General features: G+C 50.2%; 1 protein-coding gene across 2 annotated transcripts; it reads left to right on the forward strand.

The window, feature by feature from the left end:
- The first annotated feature begins 9115 nt into the window (after nt 1–9115).
- POFUT4 (protein O-fucosyltransferase 4) lies at nt 9116–20088 on the forward strand. 2 transcript variants are annotated; one of them, XR_012646237.1, is made up of 4 exons: nt 9116–9855; nt 11973–12598; nt 13460–13565; nt 15677–15802. XR_012646237.1 is itself a non-coding variant. In XM_074999779.1 (3 exons), exons 1-3 carry the CDS (start codon nt 9130–9132, stop codon nt 15822–15824), a joined length of 1500 nt encoding a protein of 499 aa, XP_074855880.1. In that variant the 5' UTR covers nt 9116–9129; the 3' UTR covers nt 15825–20088. The 2 variants fall into 2 exon arrangements, 1 of the variants encoding a protein (XP_074855880.1); XM_074999779.1 differs by lacking the exon at nt 13460–13565 and having other exon boundaries at nt 15677–20088.
- Nucleotides 20089–27716: the final 7628 nt, after the last annotated feature.

The raw sequence follows: 27716 nt of genomic DNA on the forward strand, positions 1-27716 counted from the left end.
TCCCCATTGCCCTATGCAAGTTCGACAGTGTGAGCGGAGCATTGGGAGTACCTAGCCTACAGTGCCCCAATTCCTTGTGGGTGTTTTCATGTCTGAATCCCAGAATGCAAAGCAGTGTCCCAGAATTCAGAGTACCCAGTAACTGTGTGAAAGCGAACAGATCACATCATTTCCTGCAGCATTTTCTCTGCCAGTGCAAGCATGTCCCCTCAAATGCTTCAACTCATAGCGCACATTGTTTCATCAGTACACTGGCTGTCTTGCACTTACAAAGCTCAGCGACGGTTCAGTAGCATGATGCTGATGGGTTTGAAGAGGAAATCTCACAACTGCGGTCCAAGAACTCGTAACTGTTGGCTGTCCTGGATGCATTGCTGACAGTGGAGCAGTTGTTTTGGACTCGAGACCAGCACACACTGGTGGCACCACGTTTTGGAGTCCTGGACAACCAGCAGTGGGTGCAGAACTTATATGCATGCGCAAGTCCACTTTTGTGGAACTTTGATGTGCTGCCTCCCACCCTGAAGTGCAGCAGCAGGACAATGAGACCAGCCTGAAGAGCTCAGAAGTGAGTGGCAATTTTTCTGTGGAAGTTTGCAATGCCTGAATGTTACCGGTCAGTAGCAAGTCAATTTGGGGTAGGCAGATCGACAGTCAGGGCCATGGTGATGCAGGTGGTCCATGCAATCTATTAGCATCTCCTCAAGAAGACCATAACCCTGGGAGATGTGCTGCATGGCTTTGCTGCTCCTGGGTTTCCTAACTCTGATGGCATGCACATCCTCATCCTGGCCCCGACCACCCAGCCTCTGCGTATATAAACCAAAAGAGGTACTTCTCCATGGGTTTACAGGGGTTGGTAGATCACAAAGGCCGTTTCACCCACATCAGTGCTGGATGGTCAGGGTTCATGATGCACGGATCTTCTGAAATTCTGGGCTGTACAGAAAGCTCCTGGATGGGACTTTTTTCCCAGACTGCAAAATCCCAACTGGCAAGGTGGAGATGCCCACTGTAATATTGGGCGACCCTGCTTACCTTCTTGTCCCTTGCCTGATGAAGCCCTGCAAAGGACTCCTGGACTGCAGCAAGGAAAACTGAGATCAGAGACTTGGCAAGTGCAGAAGTGTGGTGCAATACACCTCTGGCCATTTAAAAGTGAGGTTCAGATGCTTATTTATCTGGTCAGACCTTTCTGAAACTAATACCCCCACAATGATTACAGCATGCATTATTTTGCATAACCTTTGTGTATCTAGGCCGGAAACTTTCCTGTGCATCTGGAAGTCTGAAGCTGAGTCCATAGGCAGGGCTTATTTACAGCCGCCCACACAACCATCCACCAATAACCACGCTGAGGCAGCAGCAATAAGGGACACTTTAAAACATAGCTTCATGAATGATTTGTAACACACATTCTTACCGATGGATTTCTTTGTCATAGTGCCAGTAAATCATACTGTGTCTTAATGAATTATTTGGTGGGAGGATGTTAAGTTATGGCAAGTAGAACGCATGTGGCAGGTAGCTGTGCCTTCAACCTTCCCCCTACCACTCCTACATGCCACAAAATCACACTGAGTTCAACGCAATGATTTTATTTTGTGGGGGAGAAGAGGTTCAAGTGGAGATACACATTTCATAGACCTGGAAGGGACCTCAGGAGGTCATCGAGTCCAGTCCCCTGCCCTCTTGGCAGGGCCAAGCACCAACCCTGATGTTTGTTTTTAAATCTATTTGCCCCAACCCCCAAAGCATTATCAAGGTTGCTTGAATAGCATTTTGCATTGGCCCTTGGGGCTAGAGGGGCAGGCTATTCTTGCCCTCCCTCCTCACGTTCAGGGGCTGCAACGACAGAGCATGGGTGACCTATCTTCAGGGGACTCTGGGCAGCAGGCATTGGCTCCTGCAGTGCTGTTTTGGGAGTGCCTCTGCAGCTGCAGCAGGGAGCACAGGAGCTCCGTTTGGTCCATCACTGCCGTTATGAAACTTGCTGCAGTCCCACTCTGCTTTGCCGCTTGCTGTTGCTGTAAATCATGCATTCTCTGCTGAAACTCAGCTTGGCTCAGATACCACTGAGCTCTACTCTGATGCCAGTGAGCAGTGTCTTTTGACAGCTTGCTCTGTTCTGCTTCATTCTGCTCCCTGTGCTGCAGGATGAGATCCTGCTTGCACCTTTTTCTCTTTCTCAACCTGTCTCCCATGCTGGGCATGGCAGCTGGAAAGTGAAGGTCATAATAGCCACAATTCACACAATGTGCTTTCAAAGGAATAAATAGTCTCTGTGTCGACTATCAGGGAAAGTTTCTTTCTGGAAGACCACTAAAGGTTTATTAAGGAAGTGATTCTAAGTATGCATTTCGCAATACATTATTTACCATCAGTTATCCAGCACATTTCTTTGTGGATATGGTAAGCTATAAGCCATTGTCTGCGATTTGGGGGGGAAGGTGGAGTGCTGCAAAGCAGGGGAAACCATCAGGGGTCCTGGGGCAGGGCAGGAGATTCCGGTAAAGTAAAAAGAAATGCTGAGTGGAAAAGGACATGGGAGGAGAGAGGCCACGCAGAGCCCAGCAGCCAAATGGCGTGGGGGAGCCCTGTAAAGTAAAAACAAATGCTGGATAGAACGGCGCATGTAAGGGAGAGGACCTGGAGAGCCTGCAAATCCATGTTGGAGGGTGGGGAACAGAGCGCCTGCCAGCTGCTCCAGAGAAATGTAAAAGGGCAGGAAGCATGGTAAAAAAAAATCCAGTGCAAATTCCCATACTTCTGAAGGTTGCCAAAGAAGACATCACCCTCCTAAAACTAACAGAGATGGGTAAAGAACACATGCTCATGCTGTGTTACCGCAAACCTGGAAAATTTGCTAAAATGCTGTGTGGCACCATGACACCAGATTGCTATCTGGTTGCCTGGCATGGAAAGGGGTGCTACTGTAGAAGCCACAATAAGTCAGGCTTGCCCAAGAACCTTGTAAAAAAAAAATACAAGAGTGCCTGGATGAGGCCTTTAAGGAGATCTCCAAAAAGGAAAAGCGCTCCATCTAAAAAAATATTAACACGCTGTTCTGAGGGGCACAGATCCATAGCAAACCTCCACCCATTCCCAAAACTATACCTATACCCACCCACAACCTGCTTCTAGCATGCAGAATAAATACGCACCTGAACAACTTGGTCCAGGGGGCTTGGGAACTGGCGTGGAGGGGACTGGTTCCAGGTCTATGGTGAAGAGCTCCAGACTGTCAGGAAGAACCTTCTCGGTCCCCTACTTGTTGCCCCCTTCCTCCTCTCCATTGCCACCTGCTTCTGGGACACCCAGATCCTCTCAGCTCACCCTGGACGCCAGAGCAGGGCCTCCACAAGTGTCATAATTCATGCCAGGCTCTGTGGTGGGATTGCTCCCCATAAGCATGTGCAGCTGTTGATAATAGCAGCAGATCAGTGGAGCTGCCCCAGCCTGCTGGTTGGCTTCCCAGATTTTTTTCATAGGCCTGCTGGAGTTCTTTCACCTTCACCCAGCATTGCACAAAGTCCTGGGAGTAACCTCTGGGGGTCATGTCGCATGACATCTGCTCATAGATTACTGCATCTCTCTTGGCCACCCGAAGTCTCTTCACCACTGATTAATCTTCCTAAATTGCAAGAAGATCCAGAATGTCCTGTTGGGTCTACACTGGGGCTCTCTTGAGAGCCTGAGAAGAACTAGGCAGATCGCTACCCAGAGTGCTCACGATTGCAGGAGATGGCTACTGATGCAATTGCTACCAATGTAATGCAATGCGCAAAGGAATTTTTTCATTACATGCACCCTTTATATTTTCAGACCTGGGTGCCGCTGAATGCAAATTCAAATTACAATTCAATCAAAAATCCACAGGTTTCCTGTGACCTTCTTCCTGCGCACGTGAATGGAGAGCAGCAGAGAAGAAAACAGCCGTATGTGGAGGGTCACTGCGTAGCTTTGTGGGATGCATACAGGACACTTCTGGAGACTAATAAATTCAGACTGAGGACATGGCACTTCCACACTAGCCTTTATTTGAAATTTTAAATATGAAATTGACGCTATCCCTAATATCGACATTTTGTCATTGGTACTAGGGCTCACTAAATCAAGCTAATGGTATCTACAGTGAAGACAGTGACATTTTTAATATCAAGCTAACCCCTTTGAATTCTATTTTAACGCATAGTGTAGATGCAGCCAGAGAGACAAGGTGGGAGAAGTAGTAGCTTTCATTCCGCAACTCTGTACTGAGAAACTTTTGAGCTACATGGCGCTCTTTTTCAGGTCTGGGAATCATACTGAATGTCACAACTAAATAGGTGGAATGGATTTCAAGGGACCATTCCAAATGGTCCGATAACACCTCTCCTGCCATAGGGGGAAAGGAAAAGGAGAGGAAAAGAGTGGGTGGGAAGGCAGAAGTGATTAACGTTGTAATAGACCACTAAATTGTTCTTGTATTAGCAGCTATCAAAAATGAAGAGCTGATTGGCTCTTCTGTACCAGTCTCTTTTATTTTACTCTTTATTAGGGCATGTTTACACTAAGTTTTGTACAGGAAACTAATGTCAACACACGGCAGTCACCAAAAAAAGCCACCATGGCATACTTGCTCCCTCTGTCGACAGTTTGTGTCCACATCTTTAGCTACCCAGTAGACAGTGACAGTCATGAACTCTGGGTATGTATCGCATAGCGCCTGGCACATCATCTGTTGCTAGGTGTGGAAGGATCTTGGGACACTGCACAATATCTCGCATCGCTTTGTTCTGGGGCTTCCAACATGCTTTCACACCTTTCTTCTAACTGTCATTCCCTTCTGTACACGCTGGAATCCGCAGCGAGAGAGAACGGATCACACAGTTCTTTTGCATGTTCTGTTAATTGTTGTTGGGACCTCAAGCACAGCAGCGGAGATCATCTTCTACTGATACAAGACGACGACTCAGAGGAGTTTGACAGTGTGCACAATATGGGCAGAGGCTACCTGTCATTGGATTTGGTACTTGTAGCAACTGTACACGGTAGACCAATGCTTCTGGAATAGGAAAACCCAATGGCTTCAGAACTTTAGGCCCCTCACCTTCGGTGCAAGGACACCAGAATCAGAGCCGCCCTCTTGGAGAAGCATGTGGAGATTGCTGTTTGGAAGCTAGCCGGCAATTTGTGATTGTTACCGGTCACTTGCAAATCAGTGTGGAGTGGGGAAAATCTACTGCTGAAGATAGACTGTTGCAAGTATGCAGGGCAATAGATTATATTCTCCTACGGAGGACTGTGACTCTGGGAAATGCGCATGACATAGTGGCTGGATTTGTGGACATGGGGGTTTCCCACCTGTGCGGGGGGGAGCATAGATGGCACATGCATGCGGACATTAGCACCAGCCCACCTTTCCACTGAGCACCTCAACAGGAAGGAATACTTCTTGATGGTGCTGCAGGCACTTGTGGATCACCATGGTCATTTCACAGACAGCGCAGTATGCTCTGGAAAGGAGCATGATGCATGTATCTTCAGAAACTCTGGCCTGTACAAAAAGCTGCAGGCAGGGACCTTCTTTCCAAAATTGGAGTGGAGGATGTGGAAAAATGTCATTGTGAGCCCGAGACATGGCCTCCCCCCTTGCAATCTTGGCTCATAAAACTGTACACAGGGCACTTGGACAGCAGTAAGGCACAGTTTTAACAGCCTGAGCAGGTGCCACGTGATAACTGAATGCGCTTTTGGGAGAGTGAAGATTTCTCTCTCTTAAACCTGGGCAGAAGGGCTCGCAGACGACCGAGTAAGCACCTTGAAGACATACTGAAAGTACTCATTGAAGGATGTACTGGCACAATGGATACTGTACTCAAGTTCTGTCAATGCTGGCTGTTTGGGAGAGGCAGCTGCCAAGGTATGGAAAATGGTTGATATTGTCCAAGGGTCTTGGCCAATGATGAATTTGTGGAGTAGAAAGCATAATTCGTGCAGGTGAGACAGAATACCTTGATTTGCCTGATGTTGAGAGAGAGAGAGACCCAGTCTGTGACAGGCATCTGGCAAAAGGATTAAATGTGTTTTGCAAGTCAGCCTTTGTGGGTGTGAGAATGACACACTCATCTGTATACAGAAGGATCACTGCTGCCAGTTCTCATGATCTTAGATCAAGGGCGGCCAACCTCTTTGCATCAACGGTCTTATGGGAATTTGTTACGTTTCAGGGCCTGAACACAAATAGCCCCAAAATGCTCCCCAACCCCAGGCTTAGCCCCTCTCAGCCCCCCCCCCCCCCATTCCCTCTCCCTTCATGAAGATCACGTCAGCTGGGCACTAGTAGGGCCTGCAGCCACACTGTGATTCAGGGAGAAGCCCCTCCCCAAAGAGGAGAGCGAGAGCTCAGTGGTTTGAGCACTGGCCTCATAAACCCTGTGCTGCAAGTTCAACTTGGGAGGGGCCCATTTTGGGATCTGGGGCAAACAGATTTTAAAAAAAAGGCAGGCACAGAATGGTGCTTGGCCTCTGCCAAGAGAGCAGGGTACTAGACTTGCTGACCTCCTGAAGTCCCTTCCAGGTCAATGAAATGTGTATAGTTCCATGTACTTATTTATCAAGGGGGAGCAGACAGTTTAAAAGGATTGAGCCAAGGATCTTCAGCAAAAAAGAGAGGTAGGCAATACCTCCCTATTTCCCTCACAAGGTTTTGTCCCCTTCCTTGAATATTGTAGCAATGTTGCTGTCCTTAAAGTCAAGTAGAATTTCTTTCCCGGTCCAGACGTTGTTGAGGAGTTTGCAAAGTTTGTACGAGAGCATTGTTTTACCAGCTTTAAAAATGTCAACTGGAATCCTTTCTGGGCCTGGTGGCCTGTAATTTATTATTATTTTATTGTGTCTGATGGCATGCTGGATTTCCTGAGAAGATGGGAACATCAGAAAAATGTTCCATTGCTGAGCATAAACAAAAGCAAAGGTGTCTTCAGATACATGGTTTCTTCTTTTAGTATGTTCCAAGGTGAGTCTTCCAGCATTGTTTACTAGCTGCATTGTTCTGGAAGAGGTTGGAGCCATTCTGGGACATAAGCTCGGGCCTTCAGAGCTGGGCCCATACGTAGCTTTTGTTGTCTGAAAGCTTTTTTTGTGTCATTCTGGTAGACAAAACCTGAAGTGCATTGGCATTGTCCCATTTTCACTTACTTTTTGGGTGTTTGCAATATAGCTGAGCACCCTGCACACTTCTGACAAGATAAACATATCCAGTGGGATCACTCAGGTCTGTGGCCAAAACAAGAGACACAAGACAATGAATTTCACCAACTGGAATGTCTGTACCTTTATAGATTTTTCAGCATAGTGAATGCCCAGAAAAACAACACCCTAATTCTTGAGTCCTGCCAATTCTCTGATATTGAAATTGTAGCCCCTTAGTGAGAGCTGCTGGTCTAATGAGGACGAACTAAAAGAGGATGGAGGTGATTATGCCTTCTTGGAAAGGAAAGCCACCTGAAGGGAGGGAGATGCATTCTAGTGGATTGGCCTTGCCTTCAACAATAAGATTGCACGTCTGCTTTTGGAACTTCCTGTGAGGATCACTTCAAAATGCTTCAGTTTAAGCTCAGCAACAACCGACAAGTTACTCACCAGTGCACACACCCCAACACTCCACAAGGACGACAACAAGCAGCAGGTTTTTGGTTTTTTTTTTTAGCATTCTCATTGCCACACCTAATGGCAAACATACTCATCCTCCTAATACCAGCAGCTGATGGGATTCCCAATTCTGGAGCATCCAAATAGGCAACAATGGGGTGGGAAATTTAAGTCCTGCCACAATGCCCAACCTGCAAGCCATACATGCCCGTTTGGCCAGATGAGTGTGGCTAGCTGGCTTGAACAATACATATATATTTTAGAATACTGTGCCTAGTTTGCTATAGCCGTAGCCATAATAGCGACTACTGCTTCAGCGACGGCTGCACCCTACAGCCCAAGTGGTATTCTTCTCAGAAGCTGGGTGGAGGACACCATGCTCACCATGCCTGCCCTCTTTTGGCATATTTAACAAGCTTAAAACCAGTTGGTTACAAAGATCCTGAGTTAGTAACATCACTCATGCTAAAAACCACAGACTCGTGGGGGGGGGGGGGGGCACTGTTTTCACGGCTCATTACAGCAAGTTGTAACACACAGTTGTCTGCTTCCCCTAAATGGCCTCTTTCAATCTCTTTCTGCGTAACAGTCTAACACTGACCTGTGCTGCGGGCTGCAGCACTAGCGATGGGTACTCTGCCTGGGGGAGGAGCGGCGGCCAGGGCACAGAGGAGCTAGGTCGGTATAGCTGCTGCTCAGCAGCACAGACTGTACATACTGTTGTCTGTATCCTAACGGCACAAAACAAGCAGTCCCGTAGCACTGGACAGACTGAGCTAATTAGGCGATGAGCTTTTACAGAGCAGACCTGGCGCTAGTCCGCAGAGCGAGCCGCTCCCCGCTCAGGCCGCTCGGATGGGTCAGGCGTGACCGGCTCCCGGTGAACCCCGGCGGACTCCTCCCGACCCCGTTCCCCTCTCGGATGCGGGTGGGCGTTAGCGCTTCGTGTTGGTTCGGGGCGAGGAGAACCGGTTCACGCCGCCACGCAGGAGAAGCGGGGGCAACAGGGCGCCTCCCTTGAAATCACGCCCGTTGGGCGCAAGGACTCCCCTGCCCGCCGGGCGCGGGGGGGGCCAAAGCACAGCTGCGGCCGGGCGGGCTCCCGGGGCAGCGCTGCGGCCGGGGGCAGAACACGCCGCCCCGCGGCTGAGCACGGCGAGGACAAACCCCTGCAGCGCAGGCGCCGCGCGAAGGTCCCGCCAGCCTGTGCGGCGGCCGCGAGGCTCGGATTTGCTTCTCCGGCGCTGGGCGGCGCGCGGCGGAGGGGCGGGGCCGGCTGGGAGGGGGCGCGCGGCGGAGGGGCGGGGCCGGTTGGGAGGGGACGCGCGGCGGAGGGAGGGGGCGGGGCCTGCTGGGAGGGGGCGCGCGGCGGAGGGGCGGGGCGAAGGGGGCGCGGCGGAGGGGCGGGGGCGGCTGGGAGGGGGCGCGCGCCGCAGCGGAAGGGCGGGGCGGGGCATGGGGGGCGCGGCGCGCGCGACCGCGGAGCCGCCGGCCATGGGGGCGCGGGGCGGCCGCCTGGCGGCGAACGTGCTGCTGGCGTGCGGCGCGGTGCTGGCCGCGGGGGCCGGGCCGCCCGCCGCCGGAGAGCCGGAGCCCGCGGAGGGGCCGCCGGAGCCCCGCGGCCGCTCCCCGTTCCAGCCCAGCACCGGCCTGCCCGCGGTGGAGTTCGGCGCCGTGACCGCCGCCGCCTCGTACCGGGGCCCCGGGAACGGCGACGCGCGCCCCAACCGCGAGCTGCCCATCCTGCTGTGGTGGAGCGCGGGCCTCTTCCCGCACTTCCCGGGCGACACCGAGCGCATCGACTGCGCGCGCGGCTCCTGCCTGGTGACGCGGCGGCGGCGCGTGGCCCCGCAGCGCCGCACCGCCGCCATCATCTTCTACGGCACCGACTTCCGCGCGTACGAGGCGCCGCTGCCGCGGCTGCCGCACCAGACCTGGGCGCTCTTCCACGAGGAGTCGCCCATGAACAACTACCTGCTGTCGCACGCGCCCGGCCTGCGCCTCTTCAACTACACGGCCACCTTCCGCCGCCAGTCGCACTACCCGCTCAGCCTGCAGTGGCTGCCCAGCCTGGCCTGGCTGCGCCGCCCCGCGCCGCCCCTCGACCTCAAGCGGCGCTGGCGGCGGCAGGGCTACGCGCCCGTGCTCTACCTGCAGTCCCACTGCGACGTGGCCTCCGACCGCGACCGCTACGTGCGCCAGCTCATGAGGCACATCCAGGTGAGGGGCCGGGTGGAGCCCTGGGCGTCGGCGGGGAGCCCGGCACGGCCGTCGCCTCCGGGGTGCAGACCTTTTGTCTAGGACCCTGCACGTGTGCGGGCACCAGCTTCCCCCCGCAGGGCTCCGGGCCCGCGGGTAGCTGCTGTCCCCCGCAGGGGTCCATGTTTGCGGGCTGTCCTTTCCTACCCCTGCCGCCACAGGCATCTGCGCCTGCCGCTAGCCGCTCTCCCCCCGCAGGTGTCCCAGTGTGTGGATAGCCTCTTTCCCTCGGCAGGCAAACCAGGGGCCACAGATGGAACCCCAGTGGGCCATGAGCTGCTGCAGTCCACTGAGGGGAAGGTTTGCCCATTCTTGGTCTACAACAGTGGTTCCCAGACTCTTCAGCATCATGCCCCACTCCTCTCTTCTTTACCATCATCCAACTCCTGCTGTAACAAAAGATTCAATTCGTAATTTTTTTCTTGGCCCCTTGTGGTTTCCTGGTCCAGCCCCAGCTGCCTGAGCCTTGTGCCAGCCTCCAGAGCTGCCCACGCCAGCTGTCCACCTGCCTGAGATCTGAGCTGCCAGAGCCACCTGCCCAAGCCCCACACTGCCAGGGCCAGCCACCCGCTGCTGGGGCCAGCTGTCCACTTCTCCACTAGCTGCCCGAGCCCCGTGCTGCTGAGACCAGCTGCGGGCCAGCTATCCGAGCCTTCCGCCTGAGCCCCATGCTGCCAGGGCCATCTGCCCACCTGCCACCCCAAGCTGTCTGAGCCCCATGCTGCCAGGGCCAGCCATCAGTCCGAGCCATCCAAGGCCTATTCTGCTGGGGCCAGCTGCCCAAGCCCTGCTTTGGTGGGGCTAGCCACCCGAGCCCCATAAGCCTTGTGAGCTGTCCACCTGAACCCGTCCCCTGTCCTCCTACAAAGCCATGCACCCCTAGACTCCCATCTAACCCCATCCTCCTCGTCTTACCCCCCAACCCACACTCTCTCTCATTTGCAGAAGTCAGCCAGCTCCATGTGGGTCTTTGCAGGCTGCCTGCTTTTTATAAAATGGCAGGGGCTGAGAGCCGGAAGCAAAGGATGGCTGTTTTTTCAGGTGCAGGAGAATGATTTGCGGGGGGGGGGGGGGCGCTAGGTCACCTCATGCCCCCTCGGTTTGGGAAACCATGGTCTAGAGCTTCAGGCAGAGGAAAATTAGGGCCTACCCAGTGTGGGTTTAAAGATCTCATTTCCCCTTCTAACGTATCTGGTTTCATACTGATGGGGTAATAGACTGTAACAGGAAGCACGTTGAAGACCAGGCTGGTGATAAAATTGTCTAATTTTCAACACCAGGGCCATCCTGGGCCATCCTGCAACATTAAATCATATAGGAACGCTCTTGCTAGCAATCTTGTTAGCCAAACAACACAGTTTAGCGTACATGTAAAGGAGGTGAAATAGCATTCAGCAGTTGTTCAGTTGCATAAATGCAAACAACTGTGTTCAGAGAGGGTTCCAGATTGTAGACGTTAGATCTACTGTTAACTCGGGGTTTTAGATTTCCTTTTTCATTGACTGTATGTAGTATTCTTGTAACTCTGTCAGTCCCAGGAGACGAGAGACCAGCTTGTGGATCGCCTGCTGTTGGCGAGATAGATAAGCTTACAAGCTACACAGGGCTGTTCACTTGTGGGAAATGTACTTTGACCATCTCAGCTAAATACAAAGTAGAACACATTATTTAGCATGAGAAGTTTACGCATACTCTAAGAGGCCATTCAAGGTGAAGTGTCCTGTTAATACCTCTGCACTCACAGTGGGGTCAGGGCCATCCCTAGAGGGTTGCTGGGTCTGGGACAACCGACCCCATCTGCTCCTGCTCTGACTCTTCCCACCCTGACCCAATTCTATCTGTTTCCCCAAGTACCTTCCCCCAATTAATGCATCTGGGGAGTTTAGCAGGGGGTTGGGGGTGGTGCTAGGAGCCAGGAGCAGGGATTGGGCCCAGCCCCATACTCACCAGTGGTGGTAAGGGGAAGGAGAGCCACTTGGCCCCAGCCCACTCCACTGGTGAGTATAGGACATGGTTCTATGCTTTTTCCCAAGCAATGCAAGAAATTACTTTTGTAAAGATGATTGTTACTATTTTAGGTAGACTCCTATGGTAAATGCCTGAATAACCGAGAGCTTCCCAGTGAAAGGCTGAGGGACACTTCTACAGCTACAACAGAGGATTCTGAATTCATGAGCTTTATCTCCAGGTACAAGTTTCATCTTGCCATGGAGAATGCCATCTGCGATGACTACATGACTGAGAAGCTGTGGCGTCCAATGCATTTGGGTGCCATCCCTGTATACCGAGGTTCCCCGTCCGTGCGGGACTGGATGCCTAATAACCTCTCCATCATCCTAGTGGATGATTTTGGAAGCCCTCAAGAGCTAGCAGAGTTCCTTAACTTCCTGGACAGGAACGAAGAGGAGTATTTGAAATACCTAGAGTATAAGAAGCCAGGAGGTATTACAAACCAATTTCTGCTGGAGAACATGGAGAGGCGTGAGTGGGGAGTGAATGACATGACTCTGCCCAATTACCTGAATGGCTTTGAGTGTTTTGTCTGTGACAAGGAGAACATCCGAATTGCTGGTGAGAGGGTTCATAAAAGATCTCGTGGGAAAGTGCCTGCTCCTGAGCCCCACATAGCTGAGCTCACGCACATGGGATGCCCCATGCCAGCCCCTGGCTTTGGAAACATTGAAGACCTCTCGGAAGGGGACAGGTATTGTATGAATGTTGGTTTTGTAAAATCATTTTTAATGCTTTTCATCCTGAAGGATTCCAAAAAGCTGCTTTGGCCAATCCACTTGACACGAGCTGTCAGCCATCATACAGTGATACTTGCCAGCCACTATACAGACTGGCCGTTCTTGAACCATGCTCTGCTGTTGAAAATTTCTTTTGCCACTTCCAGTGTATAAACTATTCACGTAAGACTGATTAACCGTAGAGATCCTCAACAGGATTTTTTCCAGTTTCACACGAGAGCACTGAGCAGTCATACTCCTGTCTTACATACAGTGCAACTTCTCCACCTGTTTTCTCGGGCCTGTCTTCCTGAACATTGTATGCCCATCCATGACACTGCTCCAATCATGTGAGCACAAGCTTTTTAGTGTTCCATATCCGCAAAATGCAGGCCCAGCATGCTTCCCTATCCATTATTCTCCCACCATTTTTCAGGGCTTGGAAGAATATCTCAAATGATTGTTCTCCATTTCCACTCAAATTCAGTTCCACAAAAGACATACAACGTGGGGTGACTAAAAAGGGCTTCTTGAACAGAACTATAATTAGCTGGTAAGCAGTGTGGTGTCTCAGTACATCTGAATGCTGCTTTCTCCTAAAGAGATTTGAGGTGGTTTGATTGCAAGAGTAAGCTTCTGTACCCACAGTCCTGTGCATATTGATCAGCTCTGAAAGGTGAGTTTTGGGATCCATCTTGACATACTCTGAAGAAACTTTCCACTTCAAGTGGCATTACTGGTAACAGGAAAAATAATTCTCTCAGTCTGGAATGTGTATATACTTTTGAATGTTCACAAAGAATATTGCTCTGACTATACTGTACGTATCTTTTCAGACTCTTATACTACACATATGAGGATTGCTTCTGGGTCACAAAGTCCTGAAGGTTTCTTAATGATGAGTAGCATTGGTGCTGGAAATGCTGTACCCATTGCTAGGGGGTGAGGAAGTAAATGAGCTTGGCATGGAGGATAAGCAATAAGTGCTGTGCGGCTGAGATGGCCAGGTTTGAAATGGCATGCCCTTCTGTTTTTCTGGCCAAAATCTGTGATCGTGCTTGGCTGAAGTGAGAACATATTTCATGAGAGGTTGAATGATTGGGATTATCGGGAACTTGTCAGGTTTAGCTAGTCATGGAATGACCTCAATAACTACCTAGGTAAAGTTTTGGCATACTTTGTCAGAATATGAATGGGACAGGAGATGCTTCACGTGATCATGAATGGGATGGGAAGTGCCATACGTTCTGTTACAGTGCAGTTCATGCTGTGACAAAATTTGAGGAACTTGGCTTACCGAAAAAGCTGAGTAACTGGAAGCCTCAAGGGAATCAAACCCTTTCCTCTCTTGCACTGCACCCCATCTGCAGGCAGGAGTGACTTTCACTCAGCAGGTAGAACACAAGGTTTATTAGTCGACAGAGACACAGCTCAGTGCAGAGGTGTCAGTACAGCAGGCAGAGACAGTCATTCCAACCCGTCTTGGGGAGAGGAGCCTGAGGGGTGCCCCATCTTGGGTCTAGCTTCCCCTCAGCACAGGCTAGCTGCCTCTGATTCAAAACTCAGCTTGGCTCCTCCCTGCTCTTTGTTCAGGGACAGAGGTGTTACCTGTCAACTTAGGGTACAGCCCCAGGGGATGGTCCTTAGCTGCTCAGTCTGTCACACACACATCCAGCCAGATTCTCTCTCTCTCAGACCCTGGCACGCCATCACATCTCTCCCTGCTTCCCGACTGAACTGAGCAGGGTCACATAGCCAGTGACCTGGGAAAGTTCGGTGCCCTCCGTGCGTGACAGGGCGTTGGCTATGGTGACTCAAGTATAGCCTACCTTCATTCTTCAAAGCTGTCTGTGTAGTATCTTGCCCTACCACTAAAACCACAAAATCTAAACACATTCCAAAACCAATACTGGGGTGTTATGGTTTCTGAAGGGAATTTACGTAGCTGCTGCTTCAAATACATATAGAGCAAGGATTCTCAAACCTGGATCATGAGATTATTACACGGAGGTCACAAATACCTGCATGACACACAGCAACTGCTATAAAGTACGTAATTTAAATCTAGTGTTTTAGAAAACTCTGTACATATTTCTTTTGCATTGTGGTATGTTTACTTCAAAAGTATTGTAAACATATGATGCAGTATTGTTCCTAAACCAAGTATTTTTTTTTATCACCCCTCTTTAAGGAAATGGGAATCTGAGGATTGTAGTGTCATGTTTGCAGATATGTTGTTTTAAGACTAAAAAGGTGGGACTGAGATGACATTAGAGGCATTGATTGTTCAGTAGCTGAAGAGCTGCATTAAACCGCAGACAAATCAGAATACGGAGATTTGTAAAATATGTATAAACGATCAAACATACATGCAGGGGTGGTACAGTGGGGGGCTCACAGGGGCTATAGCCACCCAAAATTTGCTTAATCCCCACCCTGTGTAGCCAGGCCTCTCAGTGCAGAGGTCAAACATTACACAGAAGTAAGGGTAGCATGTTACAGCATTGCCACTCTTCCTTATGCAGTATGCTGCTGCTGCTGCTGCTGGCAGTGCTACCTGCCGAACTGGCTGCAGCTGTTGCTTTCTAGCCATCTAGCTCTGAAGTCAGTGTCTGCATCCAGAAGTAGCAAAGAAATGTGTGGAAATAGGGTGCTAAGTGTGCTTTAAAAAGTGGTATTAACAGTTTCTTCAGATCTTTCCTCAGTATTAAACAGTAACTAGTTAAAATTACTTCTCTCTTTATAACTGTTCAGCTAAATGTATGATATATTTAGCACTACTTTAAGGTTTTTAATTTATAAATGGAGGGATCGCACTTAGAGGTTTGCTGTGTGAAAGGGGTCGCCAATAGAAAAAGTTGGAGACTCTCTAATTGAGAGAGCAAGAATACAGTGTCTTAATAATTGCAATATTTAAGAATAATGAGGTTCCTCAACCTCTGACCATCCTAGTCCCTGCTTAGGTGAGAAAGGAATTCAGTACTAGTCTTGGTTCAGCTTCTGACCCCTCATTTTCTGATGGCTGGTTATTCTTTTCCTCTTTTCTGTTTCAGCTGGAAGGAGATGTGGCTTCAGGATTATTGGCAGAATCTTGACCAGGGTGAGGCCCTTACAGCCATGATACACAAGAATGAGTCTCATCAAGGAAAGTTTTGGGATTATATGCATGAGATCTTCCTGAAGAGGACCAGGCAGCATTGAACCTGGCTCGGTTTTACACAGAAGACTGCGAGGGTAGGAACTCTTACCTGTCTCTAAAGCCACTGTTTCAGAACACAAGAAGAATTGTTCATCTTTAATCTCATTCCGACTTTGCAGACCTTTTATGGGGTCATAGAATAGCCTCTAATCAGGCCATTTACACACACCACACCTCAACGATGGATTTCCATCAGTGTCTTGCAGGCACCATCTTGTGGGGTCAGAGATGAATCCAATCTCCTTCTGCTTTCAGCGTAATTTGCTTCTGACAAAAAGGTATTAAACTTTGTGCCAAATGACTTGGGAGAGGGGCCTGATGAGGCTGAACTGAAGTTTCCTAAGCTGTTTCATTTCAGGGGATGTAATTCCACAGATCCAGTATTATTTTTGTAAATGATTTTTATTTCACCGGGCACTTATTTCCTGTTTAGGTGGGTGTTTTTTTAAATCAGGGGTAATGATAAATGCCCAGCTTTTATAAATATATAGCTTGTCCTGTGATGAAATGATAATTAATATCTGAAGAGTGATGGAACTTCAGTGGTAAAAGTTCCCTCTTCTAGTGAATATGCCTCAGACATAGTATATTTCATAGTTCTTTTTTTCCCTTCCCTACCCTGCCATCAGCCGAAGCTCACATCTGTTAAATGAGGACCATCTTAGTGCTCTTGGCAAAACCATCAATTCAGATGTGATATTTCTTACCCCTGTAAATCTCAGAATGATCAGGATGTGGAAGGAACTTCAGTTTCTCCCCCCCACACTGTGGGCAAGAGCATGTGTGACATCCACATGCCATGTGAGTATAGTTCATTACTTATCCTGTGTTCCATGCACTAATGACAGCTGATTTTAGACCAACACTCTAACCAATTTGTAGACATGTAGCATGTCTCCCCTCAGTCTTTTTTTCAGAGTCAACACACTCACCTTCCTAAAACTCCTTTCAAAGGTCCATTTTCAAAAATCATTTAGTCTTCATGTTACTTTATTTTGAACACTCGTTTCTTTTTTTAAAATGTAGTATTCAGAATTGAACCATACCCATAGTCAGTGTTAATGAAAGTGCAATAATGTTTTGTATTTATTACTGCTATTAATACAACTTCTTTTGCTGTAGCATTGTATTATTGGCTTATTTAATTTATCCTCCATTATGGTGACCAGATGCTGTTTCATGCCTATATGCATTGTATCTTTGCTCTCTGGTTTTCACAGTAGATTAATCCTTCGCAGATGTGCTTCTCTAAGCTTCTTTTTCTCTCATTGATTTTCCTTTTTTCAGTTTATGAATAGAGCATTTTAATCCAATTTTCCAAAATATCTATACTCCTTCCCAGCTTCAAATAATCGTTTCCCTTGCTCTTGTTTCCATCTTCCAAGTCCTTAATGAAAGTATTAATAGTGATGAACTCAGACCTCTAAAGGACATCATATGATATCTCCTCCTAACTTGACATTGTATCATTGGTAACTTGTGGTCATTTTTTTTTTCCATCTAGTTCAGTCATTTTTGGCAAACTCCATTAAACTTGGTTTTTAAGAGACTGCCACATGGAATCCTATCAGCTGCCTTATTAAAATGGAAACATGTTCTATCGTCTGCTTTTTATTTACTAACTAAACTTATTGTTCAGTCAGGTACACAAACGTAGCATAACTTGTTCAGTCAACTCCTATTGCCTGCCATTTTTCATCTTTTTTCCTAGGTGCCTACAAATCATCTGTTTTCCTGAGCCTTCCAACTATTCAGCAAGGCCTTGCCTGTCTTCCACTAGATTTCAGAACTAATAGCCGTTTCTGATACTGGCTTTGCCAGTGACTAGACTTGAGTGTTTCCCTCATCATCATCAACCATGGGCTCAGCACCTGTTATTGTCTGATGCCTCTCTCACTATTTTCTTCCATCTTGCCCTGTCCAGCGCTGAGTGGCTTAATTTCTGTAGACTAGCTCCACAACAATTAACTATATTATCTACCCATTCCTTGTGGGGTCTGCCTCTCCTATTCGAACCATCCATTATGCCGAATACCAGGGTCTTGATTTTTCATTTGTTGTTCATTCTGCAAATATGCCCTAATAGTTGTAACTTGTGTTGTAGTTTGGCTGTAACTTCCTATATAATTCCATGTTGGTGACCTTCTGCATCCATCCTATTCTCAGGATCTTTCTATAACAACTCCTGTCAAATGCCAATATCCTTCTCTTTAAATCTCATTATCACTCATGTCTCACATCTGTACAACATGCTGCTGAATACACACATTTTCAAGATGCTCAGCTTCATTCCTAAGCTAATCACTTTGCTTTCCCAGATCTTATCCATCACCTTCAAACTCGCTCTTGCTTTCCCTATTCTAGTACCTATTTCCTTCTTGCAGTCTAGAAGATCATGTTATGTTGCTGCCCAGATCTGTGAACTTCTCTATGTTCTATAGTTCGATCCCATTTACACTGATCTTCCTTCCTATTTCCTTGTCTCCAAATACCATTCTTTTTGTTTTATTGATGTTCATAATCAGTCCATACCACTTCCCTTCCTCGTTTAGCGCCTGCACTGTTTTCGCTAGCTTCTCCTCATCTTCCTCAGTGATAACTATATCATCCGTGAAACTCAAGTTGTTAATTCTTTTCCCGTGCACCGATATCCCTTCTACCTCTTCCTTGATCTTGTCCATTGCTCTCTCTAGATGTGTGGTGAAGATACTCGGCAATATCAGATCTCCTTGTCTCGGACCTCTACTTGTTCTAAACCAACTTCCCAACTCCCCGCGTGATCTCACCACTGCCCCCATGTTATTGATATCCTTCAACAACTGTATCATTCTGCTCTCCACTCTGTATGACTCCAAGACCTGAGCTCTGCTTATTGACTGCATTAAGTAATGCCACCAGTGGCCTTTCTCTATCCTATTAATAACGCTGCATTATATCTTAGTCTGTTTGCTTTAAATTATCTGACTTCTCTGCTCCCTTCATAACACTGTGGCATTCTCCCAAATCTGGTTTTTAATGCTCTCCACTCTTTTGTACCCTTTTCTACATCCAAGCTGCCCGTATCAATAAAAGAAGAGATTGTATTGGCTGTAACTGCCCCAGTGTCTTTGGTCTAATATGAGTGGATTATTATCTGTGTGTTAGAAGTATAACTCTCATGTGTAATAAGCAGTGCCTAAACTCTCCCCTACAGGGCCTCTGGCTGGCTGCAGAGGAGAGAAGGAGAAGGAATCCTCCCTCTGAGGCTGCAGAGTTGTTATCATTTCTGCTTCAGGCCTAAGCTGCACAGCTGCTTGTTAAGCACTGCTCAGGGCTGCAGCGGGGAGAGATCTGTCTCCCCAAGCCCTGGTGTTTCCATGGCCAGTGGAAGGGGAGCCCCTCCCTGCCAGCCCCAGCACTGATCTGCCACAGCTGGGGGAAAGGGACCGCTTCTTGCGGCCCAGGTATGGCTAAGTCCTCACCTTGATCCCCCACTGCCTGCTTTGGGCGCCCTCTTGCACCCCAAAGCACTTATCTCAACCCAGCACCTATATACCACCTCCTGCAGCTCAACCTGAGCGACTCCCCAGCCCCAACCCAGAACCTGCATACCCAGCTGGACCCCTCGTCCCGTTGCACCCCAACGTTCTGCTGCAGCCCGTAACTCCCTCCCACGCACTGAACCCTTGGCCCCACCCTGCCACGTGACTTTTATGTGCGGCAATGTGAAGGTGACGTACTGCACATCACCTCCACGCTGGTGTACAAAAGAAAATTAATTCTGCTCAATGGTGGAAAAGTAGAGAGACCCTGTTCCAGGCAATAATTGTCAAGCCCTGGAGCTCCCCTTCACATAGGTAGGGCAGGACAAGAAGACCTTAAATGGCAATGCTGGTCCTGTCACGCAGGGCATCTACACCTCTGTGCGACACCCCCAATCATTCTGCCCCTTGTGCAACCACCTGTGCCAGCTACGCTGCAAGAAGGCACTTCGCAGCAGCAGCAGGGGCAGCAGCCAGGTTAGGTGACTGTTACATTTTATAGCGTGTTATTTCCATATGTCTGAATGGTTGGTAGATTCTAATGCATTGCATTATAGTCACTCCCTGGGAGGTGTTTTACTGTTTGTGACTTTGAATGATAATAAGGTCAGGTTCCATTTCTTACAGATAACTTTATTTTCCTGCCTTTTGTATCTGCTTAAGACCTGTTCTATGGAGACAGACAGACAATTTTAAGGACTTGTCTTTTTTCTCCTGAGGACAAAATAAAATTTTACATAAAGTATTTTGAGTCTAATTTGAATGAACTGTCGTCCAAAGCTTTCAGGGGCCTTAGGCAAAGTGAGCTTAACGTAGCAAATATATATCCATCCCTCACAGGTCCCTTCCAATGCTGCAAGTTGGCAAAGCTCCCTCAAATGAAGCCACAGCAACAGGGAAGTCCTTGGTTCCTTGCATCATTCTGCTAGCGTTCCCAGCACTGGTGAGATTCTGTGATATTTGGGTTCAGTTTAGAAGTTAGTGGAATTGTGGTCAGCGCTGTTCTCTCTTACCATTGCAGCAGTTACGGTAGCTGACAGGTCATATTTTTCAAAAGTACCCAGGTCTCGTTTTTCAAAAGTGATTAAATGACTAAGTTTCAGCAAAAGTCAAACCAACATGGGCTTTTGAGTGAGTTAGGTGCATTTGAAAATGGGATTTAGGTCACTTCAGCTTTTTGTAATTTTAATAAGTATCTCTGCTCAAGTCAGTGCTACTTGAAGCCTCTTTATCTTGAGCTCTGTGGAGAAGTCAGGGTCCATGCAAGGGCTAAGGAAATTGCAGTACAGTCGATGGTGAAAGGAAGATTATAATTACTTTTCTTCAAGTGATTGCTCGTGTGCATTCCAAGTTGGGTGTGCTAGCTGTCAGAAGCTTTTTGCCCTAGCGAGTAGCCATAGGATTGGCGTGGCGCTGATATGGCGACCAATCTATGCACGCACACCCCACACACACACACCGCTCAGTTCCTTCTCATCACACTGCAGGTTGTTGGAGCTCTTGCTTCTCTGCTCAGTTCTTTAGCTAGTACCCTATTATAGTGTAAATAGTTATTCTTCTTCTAGTGATTGCTCGTGTGCATTCCAGTTTGGGTGTGTGCCATGCGCATGCCCAGTTGCTGGAAGCTTTTTGCCCCAGCTGGTAGCCTTAGGGTCGGTGTGGCGCCCCCTGGAGTGGTGCCCGTATGGCCACCCATATATGCACCGCTCGACCTGTCCCCCGCTCAGTTCCTTCTCGCTGCGCTGTCGGTTGCTGGATCTTAACTCTTCTTGAGGGTTTGCTGGTAGCCTTTGTTGTTTTTAATTAGTTGTAAATGGTTCACTTTGTTATCTACTGTAGGAAATTAGCACTTAGTAAGCCGAGGTGGGTCTTTAACCCTCTCGGTGCCTCACCACCAGGTGATGCCTGGCTCTCCGGGTTTTAAAAACTGTTCTACGGGTGGCAAATGTATGCCCAAGAGTAACCCGCATAAAGCTCGTCTGGGCTGCCTCAGTGAATCTCATCTCCAAGAGCGTTGCTCCATCTGCAAGGCCTTCAAGTCAAGGACTCTAAAAGATAGCGCTCAAAGGCTAAAAGTTCTCCTTATGGAGTCAGCCTTGCGCCCGGAGGGTTCCTTGGTGGGAACGCAGAGGGCTCCAGCACCATCGGTGCCATGAGAGGACTCCCGGCGCCGAGAGTTGGACTCGGCGCCTAGTGCCTCCCAGCGCCACAAGAATCGGTCTCTGGTGCTGTGCAAGAAGACGAGATGGCATCAGGGCTCTTCAAGACAGGAGTCTGGAGAGTCCCCAGTGCGCACTGTGAGTGGGGTCACGAAGTGCTGGCGTCGACTTCAGCGTGAGGCAGGAGCCTGCGCTCTCCCAGACTGCCCTCAACGCTGGAGGCCTTTGGTGCTGCTCAAGGCTTCCTGCAATTTATGGTGCCGTTACAAACACCACACCGGGAGTCTTCATCACCCTTGCTCCAGACACCGGGTCAGGCTCCAGGGACCCCAGCACAGCTCCCGACGCCAGGGGGACCCCCAACAATCCATTGGCACCATGCAGATGGGACTGAGCTTTCAGGAACCAATGAGAAGCACGGGACCCTTGGCACCACCATACTCGTCGGTCTCAGGGTCCACATCGGAATCGGACTCCCTTTACTCCGGCTCAGTGAGGAGTGGGAGTATGAGGTCATCCCGACGCAGTGGGCACCAGCGCCGCTCCCAGTGCTCCCTGGAAGGAGAGTAGCACAGGCACCATTGGGGGCACCACAGTGGCCCTTCTGAACCCCGTGGGCGATCCACGTGGAGCAAGGGCGAGTTGCTGGACTCCCATTCAGGGTGCCAGGCACTCCCCAGGTGCCAAGATCGGCGCCGACAGCAGCCCTCAGAGCCCCGCTGGAGGAGCAAGGGAAATCATCGGCACCGGCTCCGATGGCAGTACCAGCACCATCTCCGGTGTCGACATCGGCACCGGGTCAGCTGGGAGCGACCCAAACATGGGTGCCGTCAGTACGGGCACCGGGCACTGTGGTGCAATGGACACCAGCGCCGATTGAACCGGTGCCATCCCCAGTGCAGAGTGGCCCTGTTTTCATAACACCACACCAAAGAGCACTAGGGGGCCCTCTGCCCCAGGCACCGAGCACGGCGCCACAGAGTGTGGTGCCGGGGACTCAAGTAGCGGTGCCAGAATCCTCTGGATCAACAGGTTAGGAGGGTATGTTGGCCTCATCTTCGTCTTCTCCAGATGAGGCATTAGCTGGGTCCTCTACATCCCCAGTACTGGAGGATGGAGGCACGTACCAGCAACTGTTGAGGAGGGTCGCCCAGAGCCTGGGGGTACAAGCAGAAGAGGTCAGGGATGAAGTAGACCCTGTCACTAACATCCTTTCAACCTCTGCACCGTCTAGGGTGGCACTGCCTATTATAAAGACAATTGCCAACACAGCTAAGATAGTGTGGAAAACCCTGGCCTCAGCCTTGCCCACGGCTAGGAAAAATGAACACAGGTATTTTGTCCTGGCACAGGGAAATGAGCATCTGTTCACCCATCCTCCCCCGACTCTCTTGTCGTGGATGTGGTGAACAATAGGGAGAGACAGGAGCTTCAAGGGCCCTCCTGCAAGAACAAGGATGCCAAAAGACTAGACCTGTACGGTAGAAAAGTTTACTCCACAGGTGTCCTGCAGCTGAGAATTGCTAACCAGCAGGCCATGGTTAGCAGATACGCATATAATATGGCCAGTTCCATGGACCGTTTCGCGGAACTGCTTCCACAGGATGCCAAGACAGACTTTACGGCCCTGGTAGCAGAGCAGAGGCTCATTTCCAGAGCAGTGCTGCAGGCCGCCCTAGATGCAGCTGATGCAGCCACTAGGGTTATGGCCTTGCGTATTGCCGTGCAAAGGGGAGCGTGGCTTCAGGTCTCAGGACTCTCGCAAGAGGTGCAGCAGTCCATTCAAGACGTCCCTTCTGAAGGCCCCTCTCTATTTTCAGAGAAAACGGATGAGAGACTTCATGGTATGAAAGACTCTCTCAATCCACGTGACGCTCGCTGGGTCTGTACACACCGGCGACCCAAAGAAGGTAGTTTAATCCTAGGCCCCAGTTCAGACAGTTCTCCCAGTAGCAATGGGAGGGGAACAGAAGAAGGGGCTGCCATAATAGGAGGTGTCAGGGTCACCAAATGCAGGACCAGGGCCACCCTAAAACCCCTCCTGGGCCTAGACACCAGTTTTGACGGGGCGGTCGAGAGCGTTGTACCACCCACTCCCATAGTTCCAGCCCAAGGCTTATTTTCACTCTGCTTATCCCCATTCCACCATTCATGGTGCAGCATAACTTCGGACCAGTGGGTCCTCCGCACAGTAGAAAAGGGATATGCTATCCAATTTTCTTCTTACCCCTCTTCACAAGCCCCTACCCCGTCCCTCTTCAGGGACCTCCTCAGAGAGAGTTCTCAGACACGAGGTAGGAATCCTCCTCCAAAAGGGGGCTATAGAGGAACTCCCCCAGGAATTCTGGGGACAGGGATTTTATTCCTGCTATTTCCTCATTCCAAAAGCGAAAAGGGGGCTGAGGCCCATCTTGGACCTACGAAATCTCAACAAATTTGTAAGAAAGATAAAGTTTCGTATGATATCCCTGGGAATAATTATCCCAATGCTGGAACGAGGGGATTGGTTCGCTGCTCTCGACTTAAAGGATGCATATTTCCATGTAGCAATTTATCTGCCTCACAGGAGGTTCCTCAGATTTGTGCTAGGGAAGGACCATTATCAATTTACAGTCCTCCCGTTCGGACTCTCCTCAGCCCCGAGAGTCTTTACCAAATGCATGTCAGTAGTGGCAGCCTCCTTACGCAGGCGAGGTGTGCATCTGTTCCTGTACATAGATGACTGGCTGATCAGGGGTCGGTCACAAGGACAGGTGTCGCAACATGTACAGCTAATAAGAGCAACGTGCGACACATTAGGCCTTCTAGTAAATGAGGCGAAGTCTGTGTTAGTACTGACTCAAGTCATAGAATTCGTAGGTGCACGTCTAGACGCAGAGCAAGCCAGAGCGCTTCTGCCACACAGCAGGGTCCAGGCAATGGCGGCTTGCATACAAGCCCTAATAAGGTTCCCAGTCGCAACAGCCAGGAGATGCCTCAGATTGTTGGGACACAGGGCGGCATGCATGTTCGTAGTCCAGCATGCCAGGTTACGAATGCGCCCCTTTCAGACGTGGCTCGCCTCAGTATACAGACCTGTTGGACAGCGTAGACATGTTAGTCACAGTCCCCCACGAAGTGTTGATGACACTACACTGGTGGCTGGAGGCCAGGTCAGTCTGCATGGGGGTACCCTTCAAACCTCCACAACCCTCCGTCTCTCTGGTCACGGCCGCATCAGACCTGGGCTGGGGAGCACACTTGGGGGACTGCCAGACACAGGCCTTGTGGGGCAAAATGGACGCTCATCTCCACATAAATGTGAGAGAGCTCAGAGCAGTTCGTCTGGCGTGCAAAGTGTTTCAGAATGAGCTGAAGGGGCACTGTGTAGCAGTCAGTACAGACAACCCCACAGCAACGTACTATATAAACAAACAAGGGGGTGCACGCTCGTCGCCTCTGTGTCTAGAGGCCCTCACGCTCTGGGATTTCTGCATCCAGCGCCAGATTCTCCTGAGGGCGTTCTACCTGCCTGGGACTCACAACTCTCTGGCAGACCACCTCAGCAGGTCCTTCATGGACCGGGAGTGGTCATTACAGACAGAAGTACTGAATTCAGTTTTCTGGAGGTGGGGGCGTCCCCAGGGAGACCTCTTTGCCACACGTCTCAATGCAAAGTGCAGGACGTTCTGCTCTTACCAGAACCGAAGTCCAGGTTCTTGGGCAGACACCTTCAGCATCTGTTGGTCGGGCCCGTTGCTGTACACCTTTCCACCGATACCGCTCATCCACCCAACGCTGTTGAAAATTCGGTTACCGAGCGTCAGTAATCCTGAGCTGCGTCTACACGTGCACGCTACTTCGAAGTAGCGGCACCAACTTCGAAATAGCGCCCGTCGCATCTACACGCGTCGGGCGCTATTTCGAAGTTAACTTCGACGTTAGGCGGCGAGACGTCGAAGTCGCTAACCTCATGAGGAGATAGGAATAGCGCCCTACTTCGACGTTCAACGTCGAAGTAGGGACCGTGTAGACGATCCGCGTCCTGCAACGTCGAAATTGCTGGGTCCTCCATGGCGGCCATCAGCTGGGGGGTTGAGAGATGCTCTCTCTCCAGCCCCTGTGGGGCTCTATGGTCACCGCGGGCAGCAGCCCTTAGCCCAGGGCTTCTGGCTGCTTCTGCGGCAGCTGGGGATCTATGCTGCAGGCACAGGGTCTGCAACCAGTTGTCAGCTCTGTGGATCTTGTGTTGTTTAGTGCAACTGTGTCTGGGAGGGGCCCTTTAAGGGAGCGGCTGGCTGTTGAGTCCGCCCTGTGACCCTGTCTGCAGCTGTGCCTGGCATCCCTATTTTGATGTGTGCTACTTTGACGTGTAGACGTTCCCTCGCTGCGCCTATTTCGATGTTGGGCTGAGCAACGTCGAAGTTGAACATCGACGTTGCCGGCCCTGGAGGACGTGTAGACGTTATTCATCGAAATAGCCTATTTCGATGTCGCAACATCGAAATAAGCTATTTCGATGTTGGCTGCACGTGTAGACGTAGCCCTGGTGGCCCTGGCCTGGGCTCAACAACACTGGTACTCGACCCTATTGGAGATGTCCACTCACATTCCAGAGAAGCTCCCTCTGTGCCCGGACCTGCTGACACAGGAGGGGGGGAGACTGCAGCACCCCAATCTCCAAGCGCTGCACCTTACAGCATGGAGGCTCCATGGCTGAGTCCGGTGGAGCTGGCCTGCTCCAAACCTGTCAGGGAAGTGTTGCTGAACAGCAGGAAACCCTCTACAAGGGTAGCATGTGTAACCAAATGGAAAAGATTTACCATTTGGGCCACCCAAAAGGGGATGTCCCCGGGAGAGGCCACAATACCAAGTGTCCTAGATTACTTGCTGGCTCTGAGCCCGGCGAGGCTGTCAGTATCCTTCCTACAGGTGCACCTGGCAGCCATTTCGGTGTTCCACCCAGGGAACGGGAGGTTTTCGGTCTTCTCAGACCCGGTGATAAAAAGGTTTATGAAGAGAATGGAGAGAGTCAGACCACAGGTTCGGGCCCCCCTCCCAATGTGGGACCTTAATTTGGTTTTGTCTAAGCTGATGGCTCCCCCTTTTTGAACCTCTTGTTCTGTGTGGTTTCTTACTTATAAGGTGGCATTCCTGGCGGCCATTACCTCAGCCAGAAGGGGGTCAGAGCTAAGGGCCCTGATGGTGGACCCAGTTTATACGGTGTTCCACAAGGACAAGGTTAGACTAAGACTCCACCCGGCATTTCAGCCTAAGGTGGTCTCCCCTTTCCACATGAACCAAGACATCACCTTGCCGGTGTTTTACCCAAAGCCCCCTGCCTCCCCTAAGGAGCAGAGTCTACACACTTTGGGTGTACGGAGGGCACTGGCCTTCTATACGGACAGGACCAAACCCTTCTGGAAGTCGGAGCAGCTGTTCGTTGCAGTGGCAGACAGGATGAAGGGACACCCAGTCTCCTCTCAGCGGATCTCCCCCTGGATAGTAGCCTGTATCAGTGAGTGTTACAAACTGGCGGGGGTTCCCCCTCCGCCAATCAGGGCTCACTCCACCAGGGCACAGGCGTCCTCTGCGGCATTCTTAGCTAAAGTCCCTCTCCAGGACGTCTGCAGCGTGGCCGCTTGGTCCTCCCTTCACACGTTCACAGCACGCTAGGGAAGACGCTGCAGTGGGCAGGGCTGTCCTGCACTCGTTTCGGGGTTCCGACCCCACCTCCTAGGCGTTGGCCTGCATGCACCCAAATTGGAATGGACACGAGCAGCATGTCTTGAAGAACACCAGTTACGGAACAGGTAGCTGCCTTTTGAAGAAGACGGTTTTAAGCAACAGCTGAGGCAGGGCTTTCAGTCTGCCTCTGCGCTGGGGAATGCCTGGCTCCCCAGGCTTTGACTTGTTAGAAATGCGGCAAACATATGCCAAAACATGACCCCCATTCAGCCTGTTTTATTTGCTTGGGGGAAGGATACTTGCATGATTGCTGTCTAATGTGTAAGGTCTTCAAGCCCAGAACTTTGAAACATTGGGCCTTAAAATCCTCTTAATGGAGGCGGCTCTTGGGCCTCAAGAAACTCCAGCAGGAGCGGGGAGTGGAGCCGCCTCTGTCCGAAGTGCACAAAGTGGTCTGATGAGTGAAACAGCTGGTTACTTAATATGTGAATGCTTTTCTTCCCTCCCTGAGGCTGGATTGGGAAACATTAGTTACTGGGTAAATGAA

This window comes from Carettochelys insculpta, chromosome 7, assembly GCF_033958435.1.
Source record: "Carettochelys insculpta isolate YL-2023 chromosome 7, ASM3395843v1, whole genome shotgun sequence".
NCBI lineage: Eukaryota > Metazoa > Chordata > Testudines > Carettochelyidae > Carettochelys > Carettochelys insculpta.